We start from the raw sequence: 27,713 nt of genomic DNA, 5'->3' as shown, positions 1-27,713 counted from the left end.
CAGTAAAAGTCTCTGATCAGTCTATTTCTGTCTTGCCTCCTTGTTAATTAGTAATTCTCCTTTGATCAGGGGAAAGCTATTTTATTTTGGCTGTCAGAAAGCTCAGAGTGAGATTCCATACACAATTGTAGCCCCTGATTCTTCTATGTTCCCAGTGCAATTATCTTCTCCTCTGAATTCCTTGTGCACATAACCTTTATTGGGACATATTTCAGATCTGTTTTTTGGGAAGGGGTTGAGCATAATTTATGATGTAAAGAAAAGCATAGCCTTTAGAAGGTTTAAGTGATGGTTGTACTTTCGTACAAAGTAGTAATTCTCTAATGAAAATGGATATGTAATTTCTAACTGTAGTGAAAATTGACTTTCATGTTTTTGTCTGCAGTGATGATGTCAGATCAGCTAACATTATTGCTGAGGAAAATGATGTTGCATGCCTGGTTATAGATCGAGAGTGAGTATACTGATGTTATTAAGAAGGCAGGCTAATGCCACCTTTGAAGACTTGGCCTTCTTTTACTCCTAGCACTGATCTGTTTTCTCATTCATCACCACTTGGAAATGCTGGCCAATCCTCAGCTGCGAGTACATTCTATTAAAATTCATGGGAAGGAACTGGGCCTTCCGATTTGAATTTGTCTGTGGCAGTGGCAGATGCTGGCAGGCTAAATATTTTGTCTGCAAAGTTTGGATATAAATATCAGTAATAGACTGATTTAAATCTGTGTCTTCCAGAGAAATAAAGCATATTAGTGCTCTTATGGTTTTTTTCTACACTATGTAGTGAATAATTTCATAATTTATTTCTAAAATGCCCTTAGTCAAATGCCCAGTCAAAAAACTCTTTCAAACATATATATTTACAGAGAAGTTTTAATTTAACATTTGCAGTAGTTTATAAGTGATGTGTATCAATATTAATCTCTAAATGTCTTAGAGTATTTTTCAAAATAAGTCTCATTTTCTAGCTTTCACACACTTCAAATCATATTTGAATCTGACCCCTTGGATCTCTCATTAATCAGTTAAGTATTTATTGGTTATCTATCAGTAAAGAAAATCCAAATATGCCAAAGCTAGGCCATTGTCTAAGAAAAGTCATAGTATAGTCAAAGAAATGGAGTATACTCATATGAAATACAGGGTACTTCAAAAAGTTCATGGAAAGTTGCATATTAGCTCTTAATTTCATTTTCCATGAATTTTTTGAAGTACCCTCATATTAACAAAAAATAATAAAATGACAAGAGATATCACAAGGGAGCATATGTAGTTGACTGCTGATTGAATATAACATTTATTGAATCATAGAGATGTAGAGCTGGAAAAACCTTAGAGCATTTAAAAATCTTTTTATTGTGGAAAATTCCAAACATATTAAAAAATAGAGTGGTGTTATGAACCCCCCATAATGCAAGTTCAACAATGATCAATTCATGCCTGATCTATACCCCTTCACCACTTCCTGCCATCTCCACACTACTTTCAAGGAAATTGCAAACATAAAATTATTTCATCTGTAAATTTTTGTAGCATCTCTAAAAGCAAAGTATTATTTGTAATGTGCAACCACAAATAATGTTAACATGCCTGAAAAGTTAATAACAATATTTAATGTCGTTTAGAGTTATTTCCATTCTCTCACTTACAGATATGAAAAGTGAGTCCTGGATAGGTTAAAAAATTGCCCCAACAGTGCCCTCTGTGATGGCACTCACATCCTGCCTCATTTCAGCATTCTTTCTACCCTTCTATTTGGTTCCCACAGCACATGGTTAGAGAGAGAAGCAATCACTATGCATTGAAGTGGCCAAGGCATTATTTTATTTTTTAAGTGTAAGAATGGGGCTTAAAGAATTAGTAGGATTTTTCTAGGCAAAGAGGAAATGTAGAAGTCACCCCTGGTGAAGTAAAACTCAAAAGCAAAGGCAAAGGGCTAGAAAACTGCAAAGTGTGTTCAGGTAAAGTTAATCTTTGGATGCCAACTCTGAATTGGAAAATAATTGGTACAATATTGTCCCAATAATTCATTATTTTGCATATGAATTCCTTAAAAAATATATGCATGCACTGAATAGCATTAGCTATGTGGTGAAATCTTACAAATTGCTCCGAAATGCTAGGACTAAAAATAGGACAGAAAGGAAGTACTCTTTTCCTTTTTCTTCATTGTTATCACATACACCAAATGTTTATGTAATATCTCATGTATTCATAATCCTTGAAAGGGTTGCAATGATTTTATATATTTTACAAATTATTTGGAAGTTTACAATTTTAAAATGTGTAATTTACATGTGTATAGTTGAGAGTATATAATATGTTAAGTATTGTGTTAGGGACAATGAGACATAAAAGTTATATAAATTTATTCTATGGGTGAGAGACGTTGAATATCAGGTATGACTAAGTTGATCCTGGATTTCCTGGGACAGTTTGGATTATCCCAACATATTTATTATTGGCACCTTAGTTCACTCTGAAAAGTATTCCGGTTTGAATGATAAATTATATGATCATCCTAGCTATTATTTATAGACTAGATTAAGATCCCATGATAATGCTCCTATAGCACCCTACCTACCCTTACCATATTATTATTTACACTTTGGTTGTTTGGTTTCACACCTGTCTTCCCACTCTTCTGTAAGCTTCATGAATACAGAGACGTGTAACCTGTTCACAGCTGCTGCAGTGCCAGCTTCTGACATAGTCCTTGGCATATGGGAAGTTCTCACCAGATGGTGGCAAAATAAAGGGCACCACCCTTGCACTGAGATATAGAGATGGAAAACCTATGGCTTTTTATGTCTTCTTTCCTAATTCAGGATTTTATCAGATGCTTAGAATGAAAACAGTGCAAGAAGGAGAGTTAAAGTTTGAGCTATATTTCCTATTTTTAAATGCGATAAGATGAGAAATAATTGTTTTGGCAAGAGCTCTAAACAAATGGGAAGTGTTATTTGTGACATGTGCATCATTGTTTGATTGTTGGGACAAATCTCAAGGGAGTTAATTAGTTACTCCTCAGGCTTAACATCTGAAGGAATATAACATCTGAATCTGTTTGGAAGTTACAGCTAGAATGTTGTAACTCTTTAAACTTGACTTTAAGATTAGTTAACAGAGAACCTCTAGGAGCCTGTAGCACCGGTGTCACCTACATTAAAAAAATAAGATTTGTTTACAACAAACTTCAATTAGTTTAATAGCAAGCAAAATAATGGTGAAGTATAAAATATATAAAAACGAAACAAAGTACAAGAAATATTTTCTTTTTAATTGAAATTTTCTACTATTGGAAATTAGAAAATCCATGGCAAAACTGTTTTATGTCTCACTACTCCCAGTCAATACAGGACAGTTCACAGAACAGGGTAGAAAAGAGTAGATCTGGAGGGAAATACCCAGCACAGTATGTAATATGTGTTTAGTAGGTAAATACAGATTGGTTGTCAATTAAATGTGGGTAGAGGCAGTAAGTGGTGACAGTACAGTTTTGAGCTGGCTCTGGCTTACTAGTTTTAGGTATTTTGAGGTAAATTTTCATTCTACTATGTACCAGGTGCCTAAAATGTTACCTAGGTGATTAGTAGGGAAACATTGGAAGGATAACCAAGAAAATGATCCTTTCACTGGTGAGGAAGGGGATTATTTTCTCTCATGGTCAGTGGAATATGTAAGAATTCCCAGAGACAACAGACTGGGAACATCAGAGATTACATCAGGCATGCAACCAGCCTATGATCTGTGAGGGGTGAGAGAGGTCAAGAGAAGATGTTGGCTAAGCCTCAGAGAGAGAGTTACGATGTTAAGGTAAAAATTTTCAATTTAATTATGAAGGAATGTGAAATGGGGAGAATTGTCTAGAGACAAAAGAAGAGAGACCAAGAGATTTATCTTTGATTTTTTTAATCAATAGCTTAATTTAATTAAGCAGAACTAGAAGAATCTGTAACCCACTGTAAAGTGTTGATTCAGTAAACAGATCATGTGGACTGTTTCCTTTTCCCTTTCTCCTTAAACAAAACAACACAAAACAAAACAAAAACAAGGCAAAAAAAAAAAAAAAAGCAAGACAAAAAACTGCAGTGTTTTCTTTTCTCTGACAGCCCCCTTTGCTTTCATAAACTCAAAAGATCAATTATACAGCTTCAAATAACTATACTACATATTATAGCAAATTTAATATTTTATATATTATTGAAAAATAATTTGCAAAGTCATAAATAACCATACAAATGGTCTGTGAGCTTAAGAAGAATGTCAAATTGCCTTGGTAACTATCAGCACAGAGCATTTTATTTGATTTGATTTGTTTAGAACATTCAACCAAACTGTCGGGACATTTGAAGAACTTCAAAAATACCTTGAAGGGTATGTGGCGAACCTGAACCGTGATGATGAAAAAAGACATGCGAAGTAAGTGAAGGAGCATTTACCCAAACTGGATGTGACTTCCGGCCACTGACAGAGAAGGGGCAGAGGGATATGATTCACTATGTGCTAACTTTTAATGTGTCTTCACTAGAAAATTCTGGGTTCTTTTTATTTTATTTATTTTTATTTTTATTTTGTCAGTATACAATGTAGTTGATTTTCGAGTCCCTTTACCAGTTCCTGCCTCCCTCTTTCTTCTCCCCCCTCCCGCCCATCAACATCATATCTGTTCACTTGTCTTAAGTTCAAGGAATTGTGATTGTTGTGTCTTCTTCCCCATTTTTTAAAATTGTTCTTTCACAAGGAAGACACTACTAGAGTGGATGTTATTTAAGTCTGTAAGTAGTTAGGTCTTTTATTTTAAGTGATGAGTATGAATGTTAGGGGGAAATTTCCTGATAGGAGCCTTAAGAAGGATATTCTTTATATTGGTGACTTAGCTCAAAAGAACATTCATAGGTGATTACAGGTTTATAGTTAGAATATTTTAAAATACAAGGAAGCTATTGCCCTGGGATGTGTGTGTGGATGAGGGGGTTGGGTGGGACTCTACATATAGTAATAATGATGATTTTTAAAATTTATTTAATAGAAAACTCTACTTTGTTAAATAAAAAATTTTTAAAAATTATTTGCTAAAACATTTTTTAGAGCAAATTCTTAAACATATGTTCACCAGATAGTACTACTGAAGTTGTATAGCCAAAATTTATAGAAAACTGTTTGAGTTAAATTAGAATATTCAATTAGGGGCCAGCCCTGTGGCTCACTTGGGAGAGTGCGGTGCTGGTGGCGCCAAGGCCGCGGGTTTGGATCCTGGATAGGGATGGTCGGTGCGCTCACTGGCTGAGCATGGTGCAGACCACACCAAGCCGAGGGTTGCGATCCCCTTACAGGTCAAAAAAAAAAAAGAATATTCAATTAGTACCTTATAAGGTTTTTTTGCAGGGAATGCATTTGCAATTTTTATGAAGGCATTGTGGTAACAATTCATGAATATATACCCCCAAAGCAGTAAACCTTAATTAAAAGAGAAAAAAACAGGTGTTTTCTAACAACAATACTGAGACATAAAGAAATGCACTTTTCATGTTTCACAAAGCAATTATTCTGGGTAAGCCATAGAAAGCTTTAAGATCTGACAAAAATAGCAAAACATGGCAATGATTCTCAGTGTAGCATTCTCTCTGGTTTTATTCCCTTTCATTAACTCCTTTTGTTGGTTGTTTTTTTTTGTTGTTGTTTGTTAGTTTTCATTGTTTTTTAATAGCTTTATTGAGTTCTATTTTAAATACCACAAAATTTACAATTCACATTTTATCCCTCATTGATTCAATTTGACACTTATTTATTTCTTATTTTGCATGTGTATGTATGTGTGTTTGTGTGAGTTTTATGTCTGTATAATCTATTGTTTTTCTCCCCAGATGTGCCTGGATCTGATCCTATGAAAGTTGAGATAGCCTTTGTGGCAACTATAGGCAGTAGTTACAGGCAGGATTAAGACTGTTGTAAGAGTGGAATTCATGTATGGCATGATGCCTGCTCGACTAAGGGAGTGTGTATAAAGTTTCGCTTCTCTCGTACAGGCGGTCCATGTCTAACTGGAAGCTCTCCAAAGCACTCTCTCTGGAGATGATTCAGCTGAAGGAGAAGGTGGCCAGATTTTCCTCATCATCCCCATTCCAGAACCTTGAGATTATTGCAACACTGGGCGTTGGTGGGTTCGGAAGAGTTGAACTTGTAAGGGGTTTACGTTTCAAGCATCTGAGAGAAGCCTTTTGACTTTTTTTTGTTTTATATTCCAGCAAATCTTGGAGGAATATATGAATTGATATTGCTATCTTAAATGTTGCTCTGAACTGAAATTGAGAAAACAAACTTTTCACTCTATATTGTATAGTAGCAGGTCTGTGCTAGTAAGTAACTTAGCTATTTCAAAATTCTTACATCACATCTTTTGCCAATTTTTTTCTTGATGGCAATTATTGGTGAATGTACCAAGTAAGTATTTTCCAAAGGAAACATAAGAAAATGTATTTACTAACAGCAAAATCTGTGTATACGTATGTATATTCACAACACACTAACTATACACTAAAGAAAAGAAGAATGTGTCTAGCAGAAATGCTACAGAAATGAAATCTTTAGTGTTATACTTATGGTCCTTAAGCAACTCCACAACCATGTCTTTATTTGGCTTTCACATTATCCTATTCTTGGGTTGCTCAAGATTCTCTATCAGCAAAAAAAAAAAAAAAGAAGATGAATGCAAGGGGGTGTTTGAGAGCAGCCTTCTATAGCGTTGATCAGGACAGCTGGGAACTTACAGCCTGATTTCAATTTTATCTTCCCCATCCCCACTTCTCTGAGCTTTATAATCAGCTTCCAAGTCGCAGCAGAAGTGGTACTGTAAGATCAAGTGTTCTGAGGAAACTATACAAAAGGGCTCTGTGACCTTACTGGGTACAGTTGGCTCTGAACCCTCAGCAATTACCAAGCCCTTTTTTTCCCATCAGATTTTTAATGATTCATTGTACATGAACCTCGAGGAACTATACTGACACTTCCGTCTACTGTATGGGCCCGGGTACAAGCAGATCTGAAATGTTGCCAGGATGCTCTGGGGATAAAATGGTTTCTTATCAGGGCAAAGAGTGTTTGTAATGTTTCTTATGCCATATGGAGGGATAAGGGTAATATCTGTCTGCAGTGGCATTTTTTTTTTTTTTTTACCAGAGATCATGGCAAAAAGATTGAATTAACAATGCTGACATCTGTTGTCCTAAATAATAATTATTGAAGTGGTAATTCCACCACTGATTTAAAAGTCATGAGCAGCATTAATGGCAAATGCGAGCAAAATATGAGGAGCAGCCATCTCTGCACAATCTAGTTACTTGCCAAGTATAGTCTGCTTATAGAGTTTTAAACATATTAGAAAAAATACCTATTTAAACATCTTTGTTTCCTTTTGAGGGAAAATTCTGATCATGTATGTAGAGCAATATTCTCTGACAGAATTTTCTGTGCTGATGGAAATGCCCTGTATCTGCACTGTCCAAGATGGTAGCCACTAGCTAGGTGTGGCTATTGAGCTTTTGAAATGTGGCTAATGGAACAGAGAAACTGAATTTTTAATTTTAATTAATTTCAATTTAAATGATCTTGCGTGATCATTGGCTACCTATTGGATAGTGCAGATAAATAGAGCTTGACTTAATATGTTTTGCTTTGAAAATCAAAGAAGCGATTATTAAGACAGAACAATTTTTGGCAATTCTGGTCAAAGTTTTCCATGTTACACAATCAAATCTGAATAGATTTCTAAACATTAAATATTCTAACCAGAATTTTTTTTTCTTTTTTCAATACAACCATTTTAGAACCATGTCCCAGATATATGAGCTGTTTTGGAAATCATGATAAATGGGAGATGTGTCCACCTGAATGGAACTCAGTTCTCAGAGGGATAAGTGGTTAAAAACCTACATACTATTTAAATGTGAAACCATTTTAACTCTCATTAATTAACATGTTTATATAGATATTGCAAATCTTTTCTAGTACATTAATTCTGAGGGATCTTTCTATTTCTTACATAGGTTAAAGTAAAAAATGAGAATGTTGCTTTTGCTATGAAATGTATAAGGAAGAAACACATAGTTGACACTAAGCAACAGGAGCATGTCTACTCAGAAAAGCGGATCCTGGAAGAGCTGTGTTCTCCATTCATTGTGAAGTAAGTGAGCGTTTGGCCTGTGGGACTCGTGACTTTTAGGCTCTCCTTTTGGATGTCTCTGCAGGGGGATGGAAAGAAGAGAGGAGGTCTCTGAATTTTCCATCCCACTCACAGCAACAGTACTTAAAATGTTCGAAGTTTGAGATCTGGGATCAGAAGTTTTCCAGTTGTTGGTATTTTTGAGTAAACCTTACAAAAGTGTGTATGTGTGCGTGTGTGTGTCTGTGTGAATGAAAGATAGTTGGAGAATAATTTGAATTGATTACTTTATCCATACCTAATGCAGAATTTGGGAACAGGAAGTAAGAATTATAAGAATTATAAGGAATTCCTCAAGGGGTGTACTGATGTCGATTTTCTGCAGGAAAAGGCATTTGGGCATCTGTGGGCTGCCAAGGGGGAACATACCCTGGTCCTAGCAGTGTCTTCATTGCAAAAGATCTATCTCTTAATAGCTATTCTTTCTTTTTTTTTCTTTTCGTAGCTATCACCAGAATTTGCAGGAGAAATATAAATTATTCTAGGTCATAGCTCTCTTTATTTATGAATTTATGGATTAGAGGTGTAAGCCAGTTTCTGTTTTTATATATGTTTTAAGGCCCCAGAATGTAGTTTTAGTGACTTGGGGATAATGTAAAGTGTCCCTATAATGGAGAGAATTTATACTTTTTGATCAAATGCCTTGAAAGAATTTTTCTACCTATCCATATTCTCAGAACTGTTTTTGTTTTGTTTTGTTTTGTTTTTAGTGAAACATAGTTGATTGTACATATCTGTGGGATACAGCATTGACTATCAATACCTGTGTGCAATATGTGATGTACAAATCAGGATAATTAGTGTATTCAACCTTATACATTGTAATCATTTTTTTGTGGCCCTTTACCAATTTCAAGATTAAAAAACAAGTCTGAACACAGGCAATGCTGGTAATAGTCATGTTATTATCTTTATATTAATTATGTTCCCAGAATGCCCTTTTAAAATTAATATTTTGTTAACAAACTATGATAAGCAGCTTCAGAATGTGGATTAGGATATGGTTACTCTTCTGTCTGCTTTAGCCTGGACACAGTACTAGGGAGAAAAGAGAGTCTCTTGATGATTTAGACCCAGAAACTGCTTTGATCCCATGTTCAAATACAGTGAGTGCCCTGCCCACATCCCACTCCAGGACTGTGCACCCATTCCCCCAGTTTTTGGGTGTGTTCTGGGAGTGTAGCTCAGTCCCTCTCTGGGCACTGTTTTTAGGCAAAGAGAAACACTTTGCCCAAGATGGTACTCTCTCTCGAGGGACACCCTGCATTCAACGACTGCAGAGCCCCTTGAAGCTGGAGCTCTTGTTGAAACTAGATCATAGGCCAACTATGCCCAAATCTGCTTTCTTCCTCCTGTACAGATGTTGTTCTCAAGTGCATTCCCCACTAAACTGCTTGCAAATCTTGTCTCAGAGTGTATTTCCAGGGGAATCCAACATCAATTAACCAGCTAGGGGACATATGACATGGGCATGTATAACTGTTATGCAATGCACATCTCAAAGGTTATGCAGAAGCCTGTGGCTTATTGGAGGAAGGAGAGGCCACATTTGATAGACGGACAATGAGCTGCTTTATGAAGAAGATGGCCTTGAAAAATGGATAACACTTTTACAGTGAAACTGAGATTAAGAAGTTCAGTCTGTGGGTAGAGGGAGGGCAGTCTAAGTAAAGGGATGCAAGTGAGCAAAAGCAGGGCCGTAGGAAAGATCAAAGAGGATTTGAGGAGAAACCCAGTGTAGCTGTAGGATATTTGTATGAAGATGAGGGTCATACTTCAAAATGTTATGATGATAACTTTTAACAACTTTAAAGAGGTTTTTAAACTAGTTTTCTTATAATAACCATGTTTTTATCTTTTTTTACAGATTATATCGTACTTTCAAGGACAATAAGTATGTATACATGCTTCTGGAAGCCTGCTTAGGTGGGGAGCTATGGAGTATATTAAGGGACAGGTAATGAAAAAGAGTTATAAACAATAGCTTTGTCTGCTCACATCTGTTTTAGAGGATGTTATATTTGTAACCATTTAAAGAGTCATGAAGGAAATCATTAGGAAATAATTATAAGAAAACATCACTTGATAAAATAAAGTAGTAATTGTAATCTTGTCTTAGTTAACATTACAATTAGGGTCATATGCACCCTGTCAGGTAGCCATTGTCATCTCTATTTTAGGTAATAAAGAATGCCAGGCTTAGAGAGAGTGTGAACTATCCAAGGTTACATGGCTAGTACCAGCCAGAGTCAAGATATAAAGCCAGATGTTTCTGATTCCAAATCTCTAGCAAGGTGATAAAAAAAAAAGGAGTACTGAGGAATGTTTAAGCCCTCACTGAAAAGCAGAGTAAGATGTCTGCAGATATTCAATTTCACAAAAGGGGTGGTTTCCACACAATTAAAACTACAGATTTTTCTGAGCATCACCTATGTAAAAGGTTCCAGAGTGGACATTTTCTCAACAATGGAGACTTTTCTAACCAAGAGAGTAAGAAGTATAAGCTTTTCATCCAACAAGTTTAGAGTTTATTTGGGGAGATAATAAATGCAATTTAAAAAAATATTTTATTTTATGTGAAAAGTAAATAATGACAAAGAAGTTGGCAATTTGTAATTAAATGACAAATTAGTGTTGTAGATAGTAGGCTTGGAGGGGAGAGAGAGAAAAAACGTGATGATAGAGGAAGCATTTGAACTAAATTCTAAAGATGACAAAAGTTTGGAAAGGCAGAGAGGCGGGGAAACTGGTGTAGGACAAAGCAGGAAAGTTGGGATATTAGGTCTCTTAGTGGGTGAGGAACAGAAGAGTTCGAGTAGAAGACAATGCAGCAGAAGAGGAAATGGGAAGGTATTAGAAATGGGTTGGCACTAGATTGTGTGGTTAATGCCAGGCCAGACATGTAGACAGTCTTACTGGGGCCAGAGTTTCTCAACCCTGGCTGCACATTACAATCACATGGGGAGTTTTTACAAAGTAAAAATGCTGGGCCCTAACTCCAGAGGTTACGATTCATTTCATCTGGGATAGGATCCAGTAAATGATTTTTTAAATGCTCTTCAGGCGTTTCTAATGTGCATTCATGGTTGAGAATCACTGATCTAGGCAAGAGTGACCACTGAGCATCTGAGCAGAAGATGCACGGATTGTTAGGAACGTAGTGTCGCGGAGAACCTGGAAGGTGAGAATTTCATGTTGCCTGCAAGCATTAGCCCCTTCCATCTTTTGCTTCAACTGGCAAATCTTTTTAGAAAATCTAGATCTATTTAGAAGAGGGAGTTTCTATTACCTGTTGGGCACTGTGCTTAATCCTAAAAATAACTCTATTAAGTAAGTAGCAAACCCATTTTACAGGTATGGATCCTGAGGCTCAGAACAGTTAAAGTAAAACCTAGTTTCTCTCCTTCCAAAGCCACCCCCTTCTATTACACCCTGACAAATCACCACCACACCTAAAAAGTTCAGTGTGTAAAGCTACACACATTGCTGACACAGGGCACCTCTAATAAATGGTCAAGGGGCACCAAACAGGAAAGAGTTATGGCCCCGTTTCTCCCTGAATGGGTATATACTGTTATATCCTATGTAAACAGGAAATGGAAATGATTACTTGAGTCATTTTTTTAGTCAAGCAATAAATTACAGATGTCTGGTTCCAGCTCTCCACTGAAGTAGTTGCATTTTTTCCAGAGTTTGTCATCGATGTCAAAAAAAATCTTTGTTTTCTTATTTTTCTATGTTATATGTTTATATGAGGTTACTTCACAAATTCATGGAAAAATACAATAGGAAGATAATACAAATCTTCCCATGAATTTTTTGAAGTACCCTTGTATGTGATTACTAGAAACAATTGTTTGGATGTAGATATTTAAATTTTAGTGAAGTAGTTCTTGTTTGCATCAAGTATGCCCCCGAATGATTTTATGATGAACAAGCAGCCTCATTCATTGGCAGTATAGAATATATTTTGGTGTTGATGTCCTGTAAAACATTTATATCATGTTGTTTTACCAATACAATAATTGACACCTAGAACAGCACCAAAGATGTGTATCCCGAGGATTAAGAGAGGAAATGATTTCATTGCAGAGGCAGCTTTGATGAACCCACCTCTAAATTCTGTGTTGCTTGTGTGACAGAAGCATTTGACTACCTGCATCGACTAGGTATTATCTACAGAGACCTGAAGCCAGAAAACTTAATTTTAGATGCTGAGGGTTACCTTAAATTGGTAAGACACATTCTCTCACTTACAGTATGATGTGACATATTTCCAAAATTAAAGTTGTGTTATAATTGCAATTTTCTTTTCAATTTTGGTACAGCTGTTATTTCCATTTTGTGGGAGGGGCATGGCCTTTGAAATCAGCACACTTAGTACAGGGAGCAGTGGTATGAGTACATTCTTTTTGGCCTAGAAATTTAATGTTCAGACTTATTTGTCACTCCTACTGAAGATACACATAATAGAATGCCTTTAAAACTGGGTTTTATTAGTTTTTTTTTTTTTTTCAATAATTTTAACTAGGTTTTATTTAATTCTGGCTACATATAGGGACTGGCTATAAGGGATAAGGAAAGGAGATAGTATGTCTCCTGCTCCAAGATTGTCATGGTCTATATATGGAGAAAAGATAACCATGAAAATGCTGGTAGTTGTTTGCAAATCTTTCCAGGTGATTGTGTACTGTACATTCAGAGTTGAAAATCACAACACTGAACTACAGGCTTCTTGAGGACAAAGGTTTTCCTTGCTATCCATCTTTGTAATCTACTAATGCTTAGCATGAACTCCCTTGCATGTCACACTAAAGAAAAAAATGCTACCAGTCATGTAAGCTGATTTCAGTGAGAAATTATAATAGAACTGAATAGTTATAACTCAGGAGAAACCATGGTGCTCTAGACTTCAGGAGGGAACTCTACCAGGGTAGGGAACCCATGCTGAATTTTCCTGAGTCCATTTAGATAGTACTTCAAAGACATTAGATCACCTCTAATCTGGACATTTATAAAGATATTGAAAGCTTCTTACTTCAGAATTTTTATATAAGGAAATAATAATAGCTACCATTTAATGAGCAATTACTATGTATAAAGCTACTCTGCTAAACCTTTTACAATTAATCTATTTAACAATCTGTAAGATAGGCTTTATCATCTACATATTATAGTTCTGTAATTTAGCCTTAGGAATTAAGTTTATTATATGTAATTGCTAAGAGATCTCTCTTCATCATGGGAATAAAACAAAAGCCGTTTCATGTGATATTTGGCTAACTTCCAAGAAACATTCTGATGCATTCAAGCGTCATTTTACCCATGAAAGACAGCTTTGAGAACTGGTGAGGTACCAGTACAAGGCTTCAGTCACTCCTCTTCTTTACAATTTCTTCATTGGCTATGCTTCCTACAGATCTTTAAGGAAACTCTTTGGAATATTCTAGAAGAAAAACCATCATGAAGGATGCAGGCTATATGTTAGATTCATCCCTTCCTTCTCATAACTGTTTTTAAAATATCAGGAAGCATATTCAGTATTCAGTATTTATAGGCATAGAAGTCAATAAAAAACTCCTGTTAGCCATTGTTATCTATCCTTCTAATTCATTTGCCAACCAGCTACATGCAAAGTATTAACTAAAGGCTTTAGAAATTTAAATGTAAATGTTAGATATTTCTATTCCTAGCTATATATTAACTTGGATATCCTGAAATCCTCTTGCTATGTCTAAAAATACTGGATGAAACATGAAAAGCAGTGTTGTAAATGCATGTCTAGTTTATACTACACCCTGGGAATCCCTCTGGGGCTGGGAACCAAGATTGAACAGTAGTGTACGGTGGAAATCAAACATTGAAGCTGCCATCTTGTGTGTACCCAGCAGTCCTACGTGGCTTAGAGGTTTGATTTTAGTAACTGTGCCTGCTGGGAACAAGAAACCAATCTTAGGATCTGGGGAGTGTGGGAAATTGAATCAGAGAACATTGCACAGGCACAGAGCCAGGAATCACACAAATTAAACTCTCAGAGAAATAGAAAACAAAAGAAAAAAAAAACCCACAACGATTTATAAAGACAGAGTACATGCAAGGAAACATGCTTTTCTCATTACTGGCTCTTGGTAGAGGAACAAAAAAAAGTCTCCTATAAGAATTCTTGGCCACGGTTGGTCTTATAGGTGGTTGGGTGCCCAGTCTTCAAGGATGGAAAAATCCAAGCAAGTATTTAAGTGAAATTGCATTCATGTTGGTAGCATACCTGTTACTGGCGACAGTCTTGGCTTGCCCTCTCACACTAAACAAATGACCCAAAAGTCCAAAAACTGGTGCAAGGACTGGAAGCTTTACTCAGATAACCAGCACCTGGGGGATGATCAGGCTAAAATCATCCTGCCTTCTGATGCCTGTTCTGGGGTTTATAAAGGGGAAGAGGAGGGATGGTGAGGTAAGGGTTTCATCCTGTGGGAAAAGGGGGAGCCTGGTCACAGGATCAGCAGAGGGTCTGAGTCAGATGTCAGGGTCCTGTGATGAACTGGGTGCTTTGGCGTCATGGAGTCTGCAGTTGGTCAGCTTCAAACCCTTGGTGTTATCTTGAGGTTGGAGTCCTTATCTCCTAGGCAGAGCTCAAAGAAAATAACCTCAGTCAAGCATCACCGGCACATAAAAATACCTGACTCTCGTTCCTGTAACTAATGTGGATGCAATTTTCCTTTAAGCAAGAAGGTGAGTTAATAATCAGCTAGGGTGCTTTGCCTTTCTCTTGGAATTCCTTTGTTTGAAGTTGATTAGGAAAGGTAAGAAAAAAACAAGAAAACTTAGTTTCAATTCTTAATTTTAAATGTGCAATGGGCTAAAGTAAATCAACATAAAAGGGTGTAATGAGAGATAAACAGAAATAAACTTTTGAGAAGAATCCTTTTGGGGAATGATTTCATCCCCAGTCGGTTTCAGCCATAAGGGTCAGTTTCTCGATTCCTCTGCTAACCTCAAGGAATTGATGATTATCAGTTCCTAAGTTAATGGCTAACTGAAATTTTCTGCTTGGTCTTAGTTATTCCAAAGATGACAGTTTTCTGGCTAAAGTCCCTTTCATGCCCAAGTTTTCCAAGAATCAATGTGCATTCTCTCTGAAGAAGATACTCTCAACTCAGGACACAAGGAACTTCTGGAGAGGAAGTCCCAGGAAAGATGAGCTCACACTTTAAAAAATAAAATAAAAAAAATGTTTGAGGAAAAGAGCTACCATCAGCCAGAAGCAAAAAGAGCAAGGAACAAAAAGAGCAGAAGCAGAGACATAAGTGCGTCATATACTGGAGTAATCAGCTACAGAATGTAAAATAGATACATCTAATGTGTTTTAAAAATAAGAGAGGTATCAAAAGTAAGGAACATAGAATCTCAAAAACAATCTAACAGATTTAGAAAAATAACAAAGCATCTATTAAAAGAAATTAAGAATATAATAATAAAAATGAAATACGCAATGAAAGTTTTCATTAATGGTGGAGTAGCTTGCATTGGACTATCCTCTTGATGAGATTAATTATATGTATAAACATGTGTGAAGGCACTGGAGAGCAACAAAAAGTAGATATTCAAGTCTTGGGAAAAGGGAACCATACTGGGTGAGATCCACATTTAAACAGAGATTATATAGCCATTTGGAAGAACAGTTAGTTTCTCAGACAGTCAAACATATACTTATTCCATGACAAGAAATTCTACTCCTTTATATTTATCCAGGGAAACTGAAATCATGTCTTCAAAAATCTTGGGCACAAATGTTCTTAATAAATCCAGAAACAGCTGAAATACCTATCACCAGTTGATTGTATATTCATATTGTAGTACATTCAGCAATCGAATGCTTCTCAGCAATAAAGGGAATGAATTACTGTAGGCAGCAACATGAATGAAATTTTAGAACTGTGTTGAGCAAAAGAAGCTACACACAGAAAAGCAGCTTCTGTATGATTGCATTTATCAAAACAGATGATAGACATCAACACAATATTTGCCTCTGGGAGGGGTATTTGATTGGAAAGGAGCCTGAGGGTGTTGTGGAACGAATTCAGCAAGAAATGCTCCAGACACTAGGATGGTAGGAGAGTTAGAAGGTTTATTATGCGTGGGTCCCAGGATTCTCAGGACGTAAGTCCTGGTGTGTCCTCCCCCCACCTGAAACGAATCCCTGGGGCCCCTGCATAATAAACCTTCTGACTCTCCGACCTTCCACACATCTGGAGCCTTTCTTGCTGAGTTCATTCCACAACAAGGGAATTTTCTGAGATAAGGAGAACAACCATATCTTGGCTATATGGTGGCCATGGTTATGTGAGTATATCTGCATCAAAATTCAATGAACTGTACATCAAAAATCTGTGCATTTTATTGCTTATAAATTGTTTATCAATTTGAGCAATGTAATGGAAAAGTTAAATAGCAGATGATTGGCAGAGAAAATCAGTGAACTGAAAGATAAACTTAAATTATTTACATAGTATGCAGCAGAGAGACATAAAAGGATGGAAAAGTAAGAAAGAGAAATGAAGAGACTTGGACAACAGAGTGAGAAGTTTTAAAAATGTTTAATTAGAGTCCCAGACAAAAAATAATATAGAAAATGAGGGAAAAGCAATATTTAAAGCAGTAATGACTGAGAATTTTCCAGAAATTATAAAAGACACCAATAATCAGGTGAAGAAACCCTAATAAATCCACACTGGGACAAATTGTATTTGTTTTAGCTCCTAGTTTTGCATAACAAATCACTTCAAAACTCAATGGCTTAAACCAACAACAGTCATTTAGGATCTCAGTTTCTGTGGTCAGGAGTTTGGAAGTGATTCAGCTGAGTGGTTCTGTCTTGAGGTCTCTCATGAAGTTTTGGTCAGATACTGGCTGAGGCCACTGTCCCCTGGAGACTTGTGAATCCACTGGGCTTAGAAGATCCAAATCCAAGGTGACTCATTCATATGCTGGCAAGTTGATGCTGGCTATTAGATGGGGGCCTTAATTCTTCTCTACATGGGTCTCTTCATGGGACTGGTTGAATGTCCTCATGACATGGCAGCTGGCTTTCCTCAGAGTGAGTCATCCAAGAGACTGAGGAAAAGCTGCAATGCTTTTAAAACCTACTCTCAGAAGTCACATACCAGTGCTTTCACTGTACTCTGTTGGTCACATAAGCCCAGCCTTGATTTATTCTGGGAGGGTATACCTCTGAATACCAGTAGAAGTGGATCATTGTGGCTCACTTGGATGTCAGCTATTGCAGCAGTGAAAGTACAGAACAAAACCAAAGAGAAAGTCTTAAAAGCTATCCAAGAGAAAAGACAGTTTACATGTAAAGGAATAAATATTAGCCTTAAAGTTGACATCTCAATGGCAACAATAGAGCCAGGATGCAGTAGAATAACATCTGAAAGGTTCTGAGAGAAAATAACTGACAAACTTGAATTACAAGTCCAGGGAAACTATCTTTCAAGAAGGGTGAAATAAAGAACATTTTCAAACAAAGATAAAGAGTTTTTACCACCTACATGCAATAATTTCCTAAGTCTTTCTCTACTTTCCAGGCCAAGGAGAGCCGATAAAGGCAATAATGGTTAAGATCCCTTTTCTGGTTAGAATGAAAGGAACAAGAATAATATTAAGACGTAGAATAGTACTTAAAGAGTTTAAAGGAAAAAACCACCTTGTTCTCAACCAATCAGAATTTGTATAATAGCTAATCTTGGGGTTGCTCAGAAATCGTGGTTCTAATCCAAGAAATCTCATCTGTCACTCACAATAAACATTCTATATGATTGTGCTATTAACTCATGCAAGTAATAAGTCTCAGCAAAAATTCAGTCTGCCTAGATGCTTTAGCACAGAATGTGGTAACAGAGTAACTTAATCTTACCAATATTGAGTATTATATAAGACAATATGATATAAAACACATTAAATGTTGGTATTGTTGCCTGATTCTTTATGATCTATCTGCCTCTCTATACTGATAGCCCCATCAAGGCAGATTATGCTAAAGTGTTTACTGCAGGACTTAGCATATTGTTTAGCATACAAGAATGTATGAAAACCCAATGAGGTAGCTCCTTCCTCACTCTCAAAACAGGAACTTACAGTTTTGTTCATTGATCTCAATGTATTTAAAGTAACAATAACAAAATAAAAAAGGAAGAAAACACTATCAAAAATCATAACTCATCTCATTAGCATTTTAAGGATACATCAAAATAACTCAAGGGTCAGTGAAGAAGAAATTTTAATGAATATTAAAAAGAGCTGCACAATAAAGACTATACTATATATCAATGTGTGGGTTTCACAACTTTAGTTGTAAAGTGATAGCTAGAGTAATATTTACAGTCTTAAATGTTTCAACTAGAAAGTAAGACAGGTTTAAAAATTAATGAGCTAAGCATCCAACTTAAGAAGATGGAAAAAGAGAAAAGCAAACAAACAAAAAACAAGGAAAGGACAACAACAACAAAAAATAAAGTTAGGAGCATGAATTAATAAAATATAAAATAAAAAAGGATAGACACAGCCAAAAGTTAGGTTTTTGAAAAGACTAATAGAATTAACAGATGTGTAGAAATACTGATCAAAAGCAAAAGAGAGAAGGTATAGATTAATACTATGATGAATGAACATGATTGCAGTTAAGGAAGAGATTTACATGTATTAGAAGATACTTGGTCAACTCTGTACCACAAGGTGTGAAATCTGAGATGACATGGAAAAGTCTACAAAATACCTAACCAAGCCAATCAAAGAAGAAACAGAAAATCTGAATAATTTTATAGCTTTGAGAAATTAGTAATTAAAAATCTTTCCACAAAGAAATAACCAGACCCAGAGAATTTACTTCTGTTTTACTTCTGAATTTACCACTTTTAATCTTATGCAAATTCTTTTAGAAAACAGTCAAAGATAATTCCCATCTTATTCTCTTAGGCTAATGTAAACTTGATTCTCCAAAGAAAATTTCTAAAAAAGGCAAATTAATGTTCAATCTTACTCATGAATTTAGTGCAAAAATTATAAGCAGAATATTAGCAAACTGACTACTGCAATGAATATAAATTATAACAAAACATCATAACAAGGTTGAATATATCTCAGGAATTCAAGCACAGTTTAACATTAAAAATTCTACCAAAAGAAGCCTTCAGTTTTCTGGTTCTGCATATAAGGAGCTTGGATGTTACCACTTCATCCTAACAAGTAAAAACAGCAAACAGACTTAAAGTCAACTTCATGGATCTGTAAGAGGAGTGAGTACAAAGGGTAAACTGCTTTAGAGAGACATGAGAATACATGGAGTCACAGATTACTGAACAGAGGTTCATAAGTGGAAACCTTCATAAGAACCAGTGCAGGATAGGAAAATGTAATTGATGAATTGCAGGAGGCTCAATGCAGACAACTCTGAGAGTTAAAAACTCAAGGGGTACCCAATCATAGGGGGCTCCAAACTTTTGTGAGTTTCACCTCCTGGAGCTCATAGAAAATATCATAGAAAAATTTTCTTGTGCTTCTGGCAGGGAAGGAGAAAAGGGACCATTTTGAAATACAACAGAACATTCTGTTCTTCTTTACAGGGTCTGACTTCAAGAGAAACTAGTTATCTAGAGCCTAGTCTGCTAGAGTATTATCAGAGCCTAAGTGACCGTGGGGGAAGGCAAATACCTAATTTCAGTCCACTCGAGCCATCCTGCCCCACCCAAGGGGAGAGGAAAAAGACTGAGAAACACTTGTGAAGTTCTTAATCCAGAGGCAAAGATTCATTAAAAGACTGAGACCTTATCATAGGATTATATAATGCTTCCCCTCCCTGTACACATTACCACCACTTTAATAAAGGCTTATTTATAGCAGTTCCTTTTACCTAGTACATCATGTCTGACTATTGAGATAAAATTACAAGGCATACTAAAAGGGAAAAAACACAACTTGAAGAAAGAGAGCAAGCATCAGAACCAGACATGTCAGGAATGTTGGAATTATCAGGGGAATTTAAAACAATTATGATTAATATGCAAAGGGCTCTAGTGGATAAATCAGGCAGTAGGCAAGAACAGATGTCAATGTAAGCAGAGAGATGTAAATCTTAAGGCATAAAACAAAAAGAAATGCTAGAGATTAAAAAAATAAACACTGAAAACTCTAACAGAAATGAATGCCTATGATGGGCTTAATAGTAGAATGAACACAACTGAGGAAAGAACCTCTGAGTTTGAGGAAATATCAATAGAAACCTCCAAAATGTGAAAAGCAAAGAGAACAAAGACTGTAAAAAAAAAAAAAAAAAAAAGAACAAAATATCCATGAACTGTGGGACAACTACAAAAGATGTAAATATGCATTATGGGAATACCAGGAGGAGAAGAATGAGAGAAAGGAACAGAGCAATATTTGAAGAAATAACAACTGTGAATTACCCCAAATTGTAATATCAGACAGTAAACCACAGATCCAGGAATTGCATAGAACACCAAGCAGTATAAATGACATGAAATTAAAAGATTTAAAAAAAATCCTAAGAGAAGCAAGAGGAACAAAAACATTTTACCTATAGAGGAACAAAGATAAGAATTACATTTGATTTCTTCTTGGAAACCATTCAAGCAAGAAGAGAGTAGAATGAAATATCTAAAGTGTTGAGAGAGAAAAGCTATCAACCTAGAATTCTGTACCTTGCAAAATTATTCTTCATAAGTGAAGAAGAAATGAAGACTTTATCAGAAACAAGCAAATAGAGGGAACTAGTTGCCAGTAGGCCAGACTTGAAAGAAATGTTAAAAGTTCTTATGGAGAAAGAAAATAATATAGTTCAGGAACTTGTATCTACATGAAAAAAGGAGGAGCATCAAAGAAGAAATAAGTGAAGGTAAAATAAAAACTTTTATTTTTCTTATTCTTAATGGGTCTAAAAGATAATAGTTTGTTTAAAATAATAATAGCAACATTGTATTTGATCATATTTGCTTATATGTATGTATATACACGCTTAGGTATACTTATATGTAAGTGAAATTAATAACAACAGTGGTACAAAGGATGGGAGGAAGGGTTAGGGTTATTTTGTTATTATATGATACGCTACCCATGAAGTGGTATAGTGTTATTTGGAAGTAAACGTGGATTAGTTGTAAGTGTATATTGCCTAATCTAGGACAACCACTAAAAAAGTTTTAAATAAAAGTATAATTGGTATGCTAAGAAAGAAGAAAAAATAGAATCATATAAAATGGCCAATTAAAACCACAAAAGGTAGAAAAAGAGTGGAAGATAAAAATAGAAACAAAGAACCAGGGAAACAGATAGAAACCATAATAAATATGGTAGGTAATAATCCAACTGTATAAATAACCACTTTGAACATCAATGGGGTAAATGCACCAATTAAAAGACAGAGATTTGTTAGAGTAGATTAAAAAAAAGACCAAACTATATGTCATCTACAAAAAACCCACTTTACATATAAAGACACATGTAAAGATAAATGGATAGAGAAAAATATACCATGCTAACATTAATCAAAAGAAAGCAGTAGTACCTATATTAATTTTAGTGAGAGCAGACTTCAAAGCAACAAAAGTTATTAGGGATAAAGCAGGGCATTATATAATGAGAAAGTATTCAATTCTGCAGTAAGAAATAACAAGTCTTAATTTGGGCGCACCTAACAACAGTGTCAGAATACATGAGGCAAAACTGATAGAACTGCAAGGAGAAGTAGCTGAATCTACTGTCATAATTGAAGACTTCAATATCCCTCTAACAGAAATAGATCCAAGCAGGCAGAAAATCAGTAAGGACATAATTGAACTCACAGTACCATCAATCAACTGGATACAATTGACATCTATTGACTACTAAATCTAAAGACTACTACCAACAGAAGAATAAACAGTCTTTTCAAGCTCACATGTAACATTTACTGAGACAGATCACATTCTGGGCTATAAAAAACATCTTAACAAATTTAAAATTATAGAAATATGTCTGCTCTCAGAACACATGGAATTAAAGTAGAAATCAATAACAGAAAGATAACTGCAAAATAAGCAAAGAATATTCAAAACTCAACTATAAGAAAATGAACAACCTGTTAACAAATGTGCTAAAGTCTTGAGCAGACACTTCACTACAGAAGATATATATATAGCTGGCAAAAAAAAAAAAAAAAAAAAAAAAAGATGGTCAACATCATATCATATGTCATTAAGGGATTGCAAATTCAAACAAATCTGGAACACCAACAACACCAGATGCTTGTGAGGATATAAAACAACAGAAACTTATTCATTGCTGGTGGGAATGCAAAATGGTATAGCCACTTTGGAAGATAATTTGATGGTTTCATACAAAACTAAACATACTCTTACCATACTATTCAGCCATTACAGTCCTTGGTATTAGCCAAAGGAGTTACAAACTTATTACACAAATACCTGCATACAGATGCTTGTAGCAGCTTTATTCATAATCACCAAAACTTGGAAGCAACAAAAATGTCCTTCAGTAGGTGAATGGATAAACTGTGGTACATCCAGTCAAGGAAATATTATTCAGTCCTAAAAAGAAATGAGCTATCAAACCGTGAAAAGACATGGCAGGACTCTAAATGCATACTGCCAAGTGAAAGAAATCAATCTGAAAAGGCTATATACTGTATGACTCCAATAGTGAAAATACTTTGTATGATACGATGATGATAGATACCTGCCATTATACATTTGTCCAAACCCATAGAATATACAATATCAAGAGTAAACCTTAATGTAAAGTATGGACTTTAGGTGATATTGATGTGTCAACATAGGTTCCTCAGTTGTAACAAATGTATCACGCTGGTGAGGGATGTTGATAATGGGGGTGGCTATGCATATGTGGGGGCAAGAAGTATATGGGAAATCTCTGTACTTTTTTTTTTTGTCTTTTTCGTGACCGGCACTCAGCCAGTGAGTGCACCAGCCATTCCTATATAGGATCCGAACCCGCGGTGGGAGCGTCACCGCTCTCCCAGCACCGCACTCTCCTGAGTGCGCCACAGGCTCGGCCTCAAAAAATTTTTTTTTTTTTTTTTGTGACCGGTAAGGGGATCGTAACCCTTGGCTTGGTGTCGTCCGCACCGCGGATCAGCCAGTGAGTGCACCGGCCATCCCTATATAGGATCTGAACCAGCGGCCTCGGCGCTCCCAGTGCCACACTCTCCCGAGTGAGCCATGTGTTCGGCCCTGGAAATCTCTGTACTTTGCTCTCGATTTTGCTGTAAACCTAAAACTGCTCTAAAAAAAAAAAAAAAAAGTCTTAAAGAAATTTTTAAAATTTCTATTAAAATAAATCACTACCCTAACAGATTAAAAGAGAAAAACGGTTACATAATCACCTCAATAGAAACAAAGAAAATTTTTATACATTTCTATTTTCATTTATGATAAAATCTCTTAGCAGGCTAGGAAGAGTAATAAATTTTATTAATCCAGTTAAAGATGCCAGCTGTCCTGATTTGCTCATCACATATTATACATAAATACTGATAATCAACTCTGTACAAATATCTGTAATTAATTATGTTTCAATTTTTAAACAATAAAATAAAAATTTCAGGTGATATTTTAAAAAAAAAAAGATGCCTGACAAAAATTTGGAGCAAAGACTGTACGTAATGGTGAAACATTAGAAGGGTTCTCTTAAAAGTCAGTAGTACAAGAACTTCTATTCAGTATTTTACTGGAGGTCCTATCCAATGCAGTAAGATAAAAATAAAATTAAAAGACAGATTGGAAAGTAAAGAACAAAACGTACCAGATGATATTGTTAACTTTATAGAAATCCAGAATGTAACAACAAATGATTAGAATTAAGTCGAGAGTTTAGTATGGTGGCAGGATGTACGATTACAAGAACTGTGTGTTTTTAAGTATCATAAACAGTTGATAAATAGGAATAAAAATGCCATTTACAGAAAACACAAAAATATAATGTATTTAGGACTAAATCTAACAAAAATGTATAAGAGTTTTATTGAGAAACTCATAAAAATTTATAGAAAGATGTTCAAAAGACCTAAATTAATAGGTGATGTGTCTCATTCTTCTTCTGGGTACAGAGCTAGATAACATATCTCAGCTTTCTTTCTGGGTAGTTGTATGTGGTATGGTTCTAGCCGGCGAAATGTTAGCCAAAGCCATGTACGCCACTATCAGACCTGGCATATAAAAGTTTTGCATAACTGATCTCTGCACTCCTTCTAGCTTGTTGCCAGTGAACATAGCCAATTTGAAGTTGGCAGATTCCTAAGATGGAAAGAGCCTGAGTCTTTCAATCATAGCTTAAAGGAAAATCCATTATGTAAGGAAGAAGTAATTAGTGAACAGTTTATGCTTTTAAACCTTCTAGGATATGTTTGTTGCAGCAGCTAGCATTACCCTAACAAACTCAGAAAGATGCACTGTTTAAGAATAAGAAGACTCAACATCCTAAATATATCAATATTTACCAATTAATCTACAGATTTATTACACTTCCAGTGAAAATTTCAGCAGAGCTTTTCATGATGATTGGCAAGCCGATTTTAAAATTGATGTAGAATAACCAAGGGCCCAGAATAGCCAAGCCATTTCTGAAGACAAGTAAGAAGAACAGGGTGGGAGGAAATTGCTTTCTCAGATATGAGAACTAATAATAAAGTTATAGCTCAAACTAATTACTAATTTTACATGGATGACAAAAAATTAAAAGTTTATATTACTAAATGATAGAGGATGTACAGTAATAACAACTCCTATACACTGCTGGTGAAGGGAGAGAGAGTATAGCACAATCCCTTTGGAAAATAATTTGGCAATATCTAGTAAAGCTGAAGATACCACATCTTTGACCCAGCAATTCTACCTCTCTCTCTCTCTATTTCTTTTAGCAGCTGGGTGGTATGGGAATCCAAACCCTTGCCTTGGTTTTAAAATACTGCGTTCTAACCAACTGAGCTAACCAGCCAGCCCCTCTACTCTGTTATACATATCCACTAGATAACATGGAAAATGATGTTAATGGAAACATTTTTGTAGTAGCACACAATTGGAAATAACACAAATGTCCATCAGCATCATGATAGACAAAGTCATAGTGTGTTAATTAAATGGTGTTATGATACATCGGTGAAAATAAATGGACTTCAGTAAGGATTAAATTCACAAATATAATTTTGAATGAAAAAAGGCAGTTTGCCCAAGAATAGATATAAGATTTATCTAAAATTTTTAAATATGTAAACTGTATAGTATTTAGGGATATTAGATATGTGGTAAAATTAGAAATGAATGCAAGCAAATGATAAGTGCAAAAGTCAGGGTAATGGTGACCTCTTGGCAATGGGCAGGAGGACACTTGGGAGGAGCACAGAGGGCTTCTGTATTGGCTTTGTTCTGGTTATTTAACTGGTGATGGGTACAGGGGTGTTTTTATTCTCATGCTTTATAACTTGCATATATGTCACATTATTTTATATGTCATTATTTTATATAACTTGAAAAATAAAAAGAATTGTCAGCTCCAACCATATTTTTGTTGCCAAACCATTATTACTTATAACTATACTTAAGTACAATGTACTTAAGCTTTTCCCACCAATGTGCTTAACATATGCTGCTGCTGCTCCGTTAAATACCTTCTACTTCCTCATCAATTTATCTATAATGAGGTTTCCTTTGAAATCTTGTCCAAATGTCACCTCATATAAGTATCCATGACCTTCCTAGACCTGAATATATCCTATTGAAACTGATATTAACAGTTTTCTCTTCATTCAGGTTTTTTCATCAGACATGCTTGAACATCTGCTGTGTCTAGGGGTACGAAATGAATAGAATATAATGCCTCTTCTCCAGGAGCTAGACTAATTCACTCGATTAGACCGTGCTGCCTGCCATGAGGGATATAGTTGTAGAATATAAACAGTGTTAAAGAATCTCGTAGGAAAAAGGAATTGGTTCTGTAATTCAAGGACGACTTCAAAGAGGTGGTAGCACATGAGATAAGCCTCAAAGGATTTTTCCAGTTTGTCCTTGTGCATACAAATCTTCCCTTCATCTTGCTCACCTTCTAGTAAATACTTTAAGTACTTCAGCTGACTCACCACGTCTCCATGAAGAATGGGTCGTTGTTATGGAAGACTCACGTGCCCATGCCTTAGCCTCTCTCACTCTCAATGGCACAATGGAAACCATTCATTGTTTCTTTTAGTGGATGGACATTAGTATCAAAAAGACATTAAATCAACTTTGGTTGTTGGCGGACGAGACAAACAGATTCCATTTTACCCTTGTCTAGACTTGGGTAGAGTAAGTGCCCTAAAAATGCCACATAAATATTTTTATGGAAAGTTATGTCTCCATGAATCATCTGGGTTAATTAGACTGGTCATTTTGTGTCCATTTTTATGTGACCGAGAGAACCAAAATCTGACAAGTTTACTGACCTAGAGAGGAACTTCTGGGAAAAAGCTCAGACTTACTGGACACCAACTCCAGCAAGCCGCAATGCTAATTTTTCTCTTTCTGAATGATGCAATCATCACTGAGGATTTAGAATAATTTTAAAACCTTCTAGCTTATTAAAATCTTTGGAGACAATGTTTTTAAACTTTTAGCGTAATGTAAGCCATGTTTAATAATAAGAATTTAATAGAGTCAAGGGAAAACCTGTGAACAACTTCTCCAGAGATTCTTCTTGAAAGCCCAGTTTTGCTAGTAGAATTGAGGTGGGTGAAAGGATTCATTGTTTCCTAGAATGATTACTTTAAAACGTAAGTTGGGCTATGCTACACCCCTTCTCTTAATCCTACAATGACTTCTCAGAAAAAAATCTGAAGTTCTTTCTGTGGTTTGCCAACCACTCCATAATCTGTCCTCACTTCCTGTCTCTCTCCACCTCACGCATGTGGAACTGTCACACTGCCCTTCTTGCCAGTCCTTGAAGTTACCACGCCTATTCCCATCTCAGGCCATTGAACTAGCTCTTCCTTTTGGCAGAGTCACTCTTGCTCAGATTTTTACAGAGCTCTCTTTTTTGCTTCCCTCAGATTTCCACTCAGATCTGCTCCAGTGCTACCTCCTTAGACAGGCTTTTGGTACATAGTGGTATTCAGGGAATATTCACTGAATGAATGAATGGAAGAACTTATCTTTTCATTGCTTGGAGGGGCTGGGGTAAAAAAAAAAGACTGAGGGTTTTGGGTGGCATCCATGGTGTGGTACAAGGCAGAGGTAGTGTGATTTTTATAGAAAGTACACAGAACTTGAAGATCTGGGGTCTTTTGTATTAGGCACATGACTTTGGATAGGTCTGAGTGTCAGTTTTCTGTGACCAAATGGATTAGACCAAAGTTGATACGATTAAATGAGATAAAGAAAGTGATAAGTTTTGATAAATCCTAAAATTGATAATATTGACATCTCTTTGGTCCAAT

At 35.7% G+C, this 27,713-nt stretch overlaps 1 protein-coding gene across 2 annotated transcripts in view; it reads left to right on the top strand.

Moving 5' to 3' along the window:
* The window catches only part of PRKG2 (protein kinase cGMP-dependent 2), an 86,906-nt gene that overhangs the window by 37,264 nt on the left and 21,929 nt on the right, over positions 1-27,713 (top strand). The window contains exons 8-13 of one of the 2 annotated variants that reach the window (XM_063108361.1): positions 386-454; positions 4,324-4,422; positions 6,030-6,096; positions 8,046-8,182; positions 10,089-10,178; positions 12,314-12,455. In XM_063108361.1, coding sequence (XP_062964431.1) covers positions 386-454; positions 4,324-4,422; positions 6,030-6,096; positions 8,046-8,182; positions 10,089-10,178; positions 12,314-12,455 — 604 coding nt within the window. Of the gene's footprint in view, positions 1-385; positions 455-4,323; positions 4,423-6,029; positions 6,184-8,045; positions 8,183-10,088; positions 10,179-12,313; positions 12,456-27,713 lie in introns of both variants that reach the window. The other variant, XM_063108360.1, reaches the window with a different exon arrangement.

Source organism: Cynocephalus volans, chromosome 9 (assembly GCF_027409185.1).
Source record: "Cynocephalus volans isolate mCynVol1 chromosome 9, mCynVol1.pri, whole genome shotgun sequence".
Lineage (NCBI taxonomy): Eukaryota > Metazoa > Chordata > Mammalia > Dermoptera > Cynocephalidae > Cynocephalus > Cynocephalus volans.
This window is presented reverse-complemented; position numbering and strand designations above follow the sequence as displayed.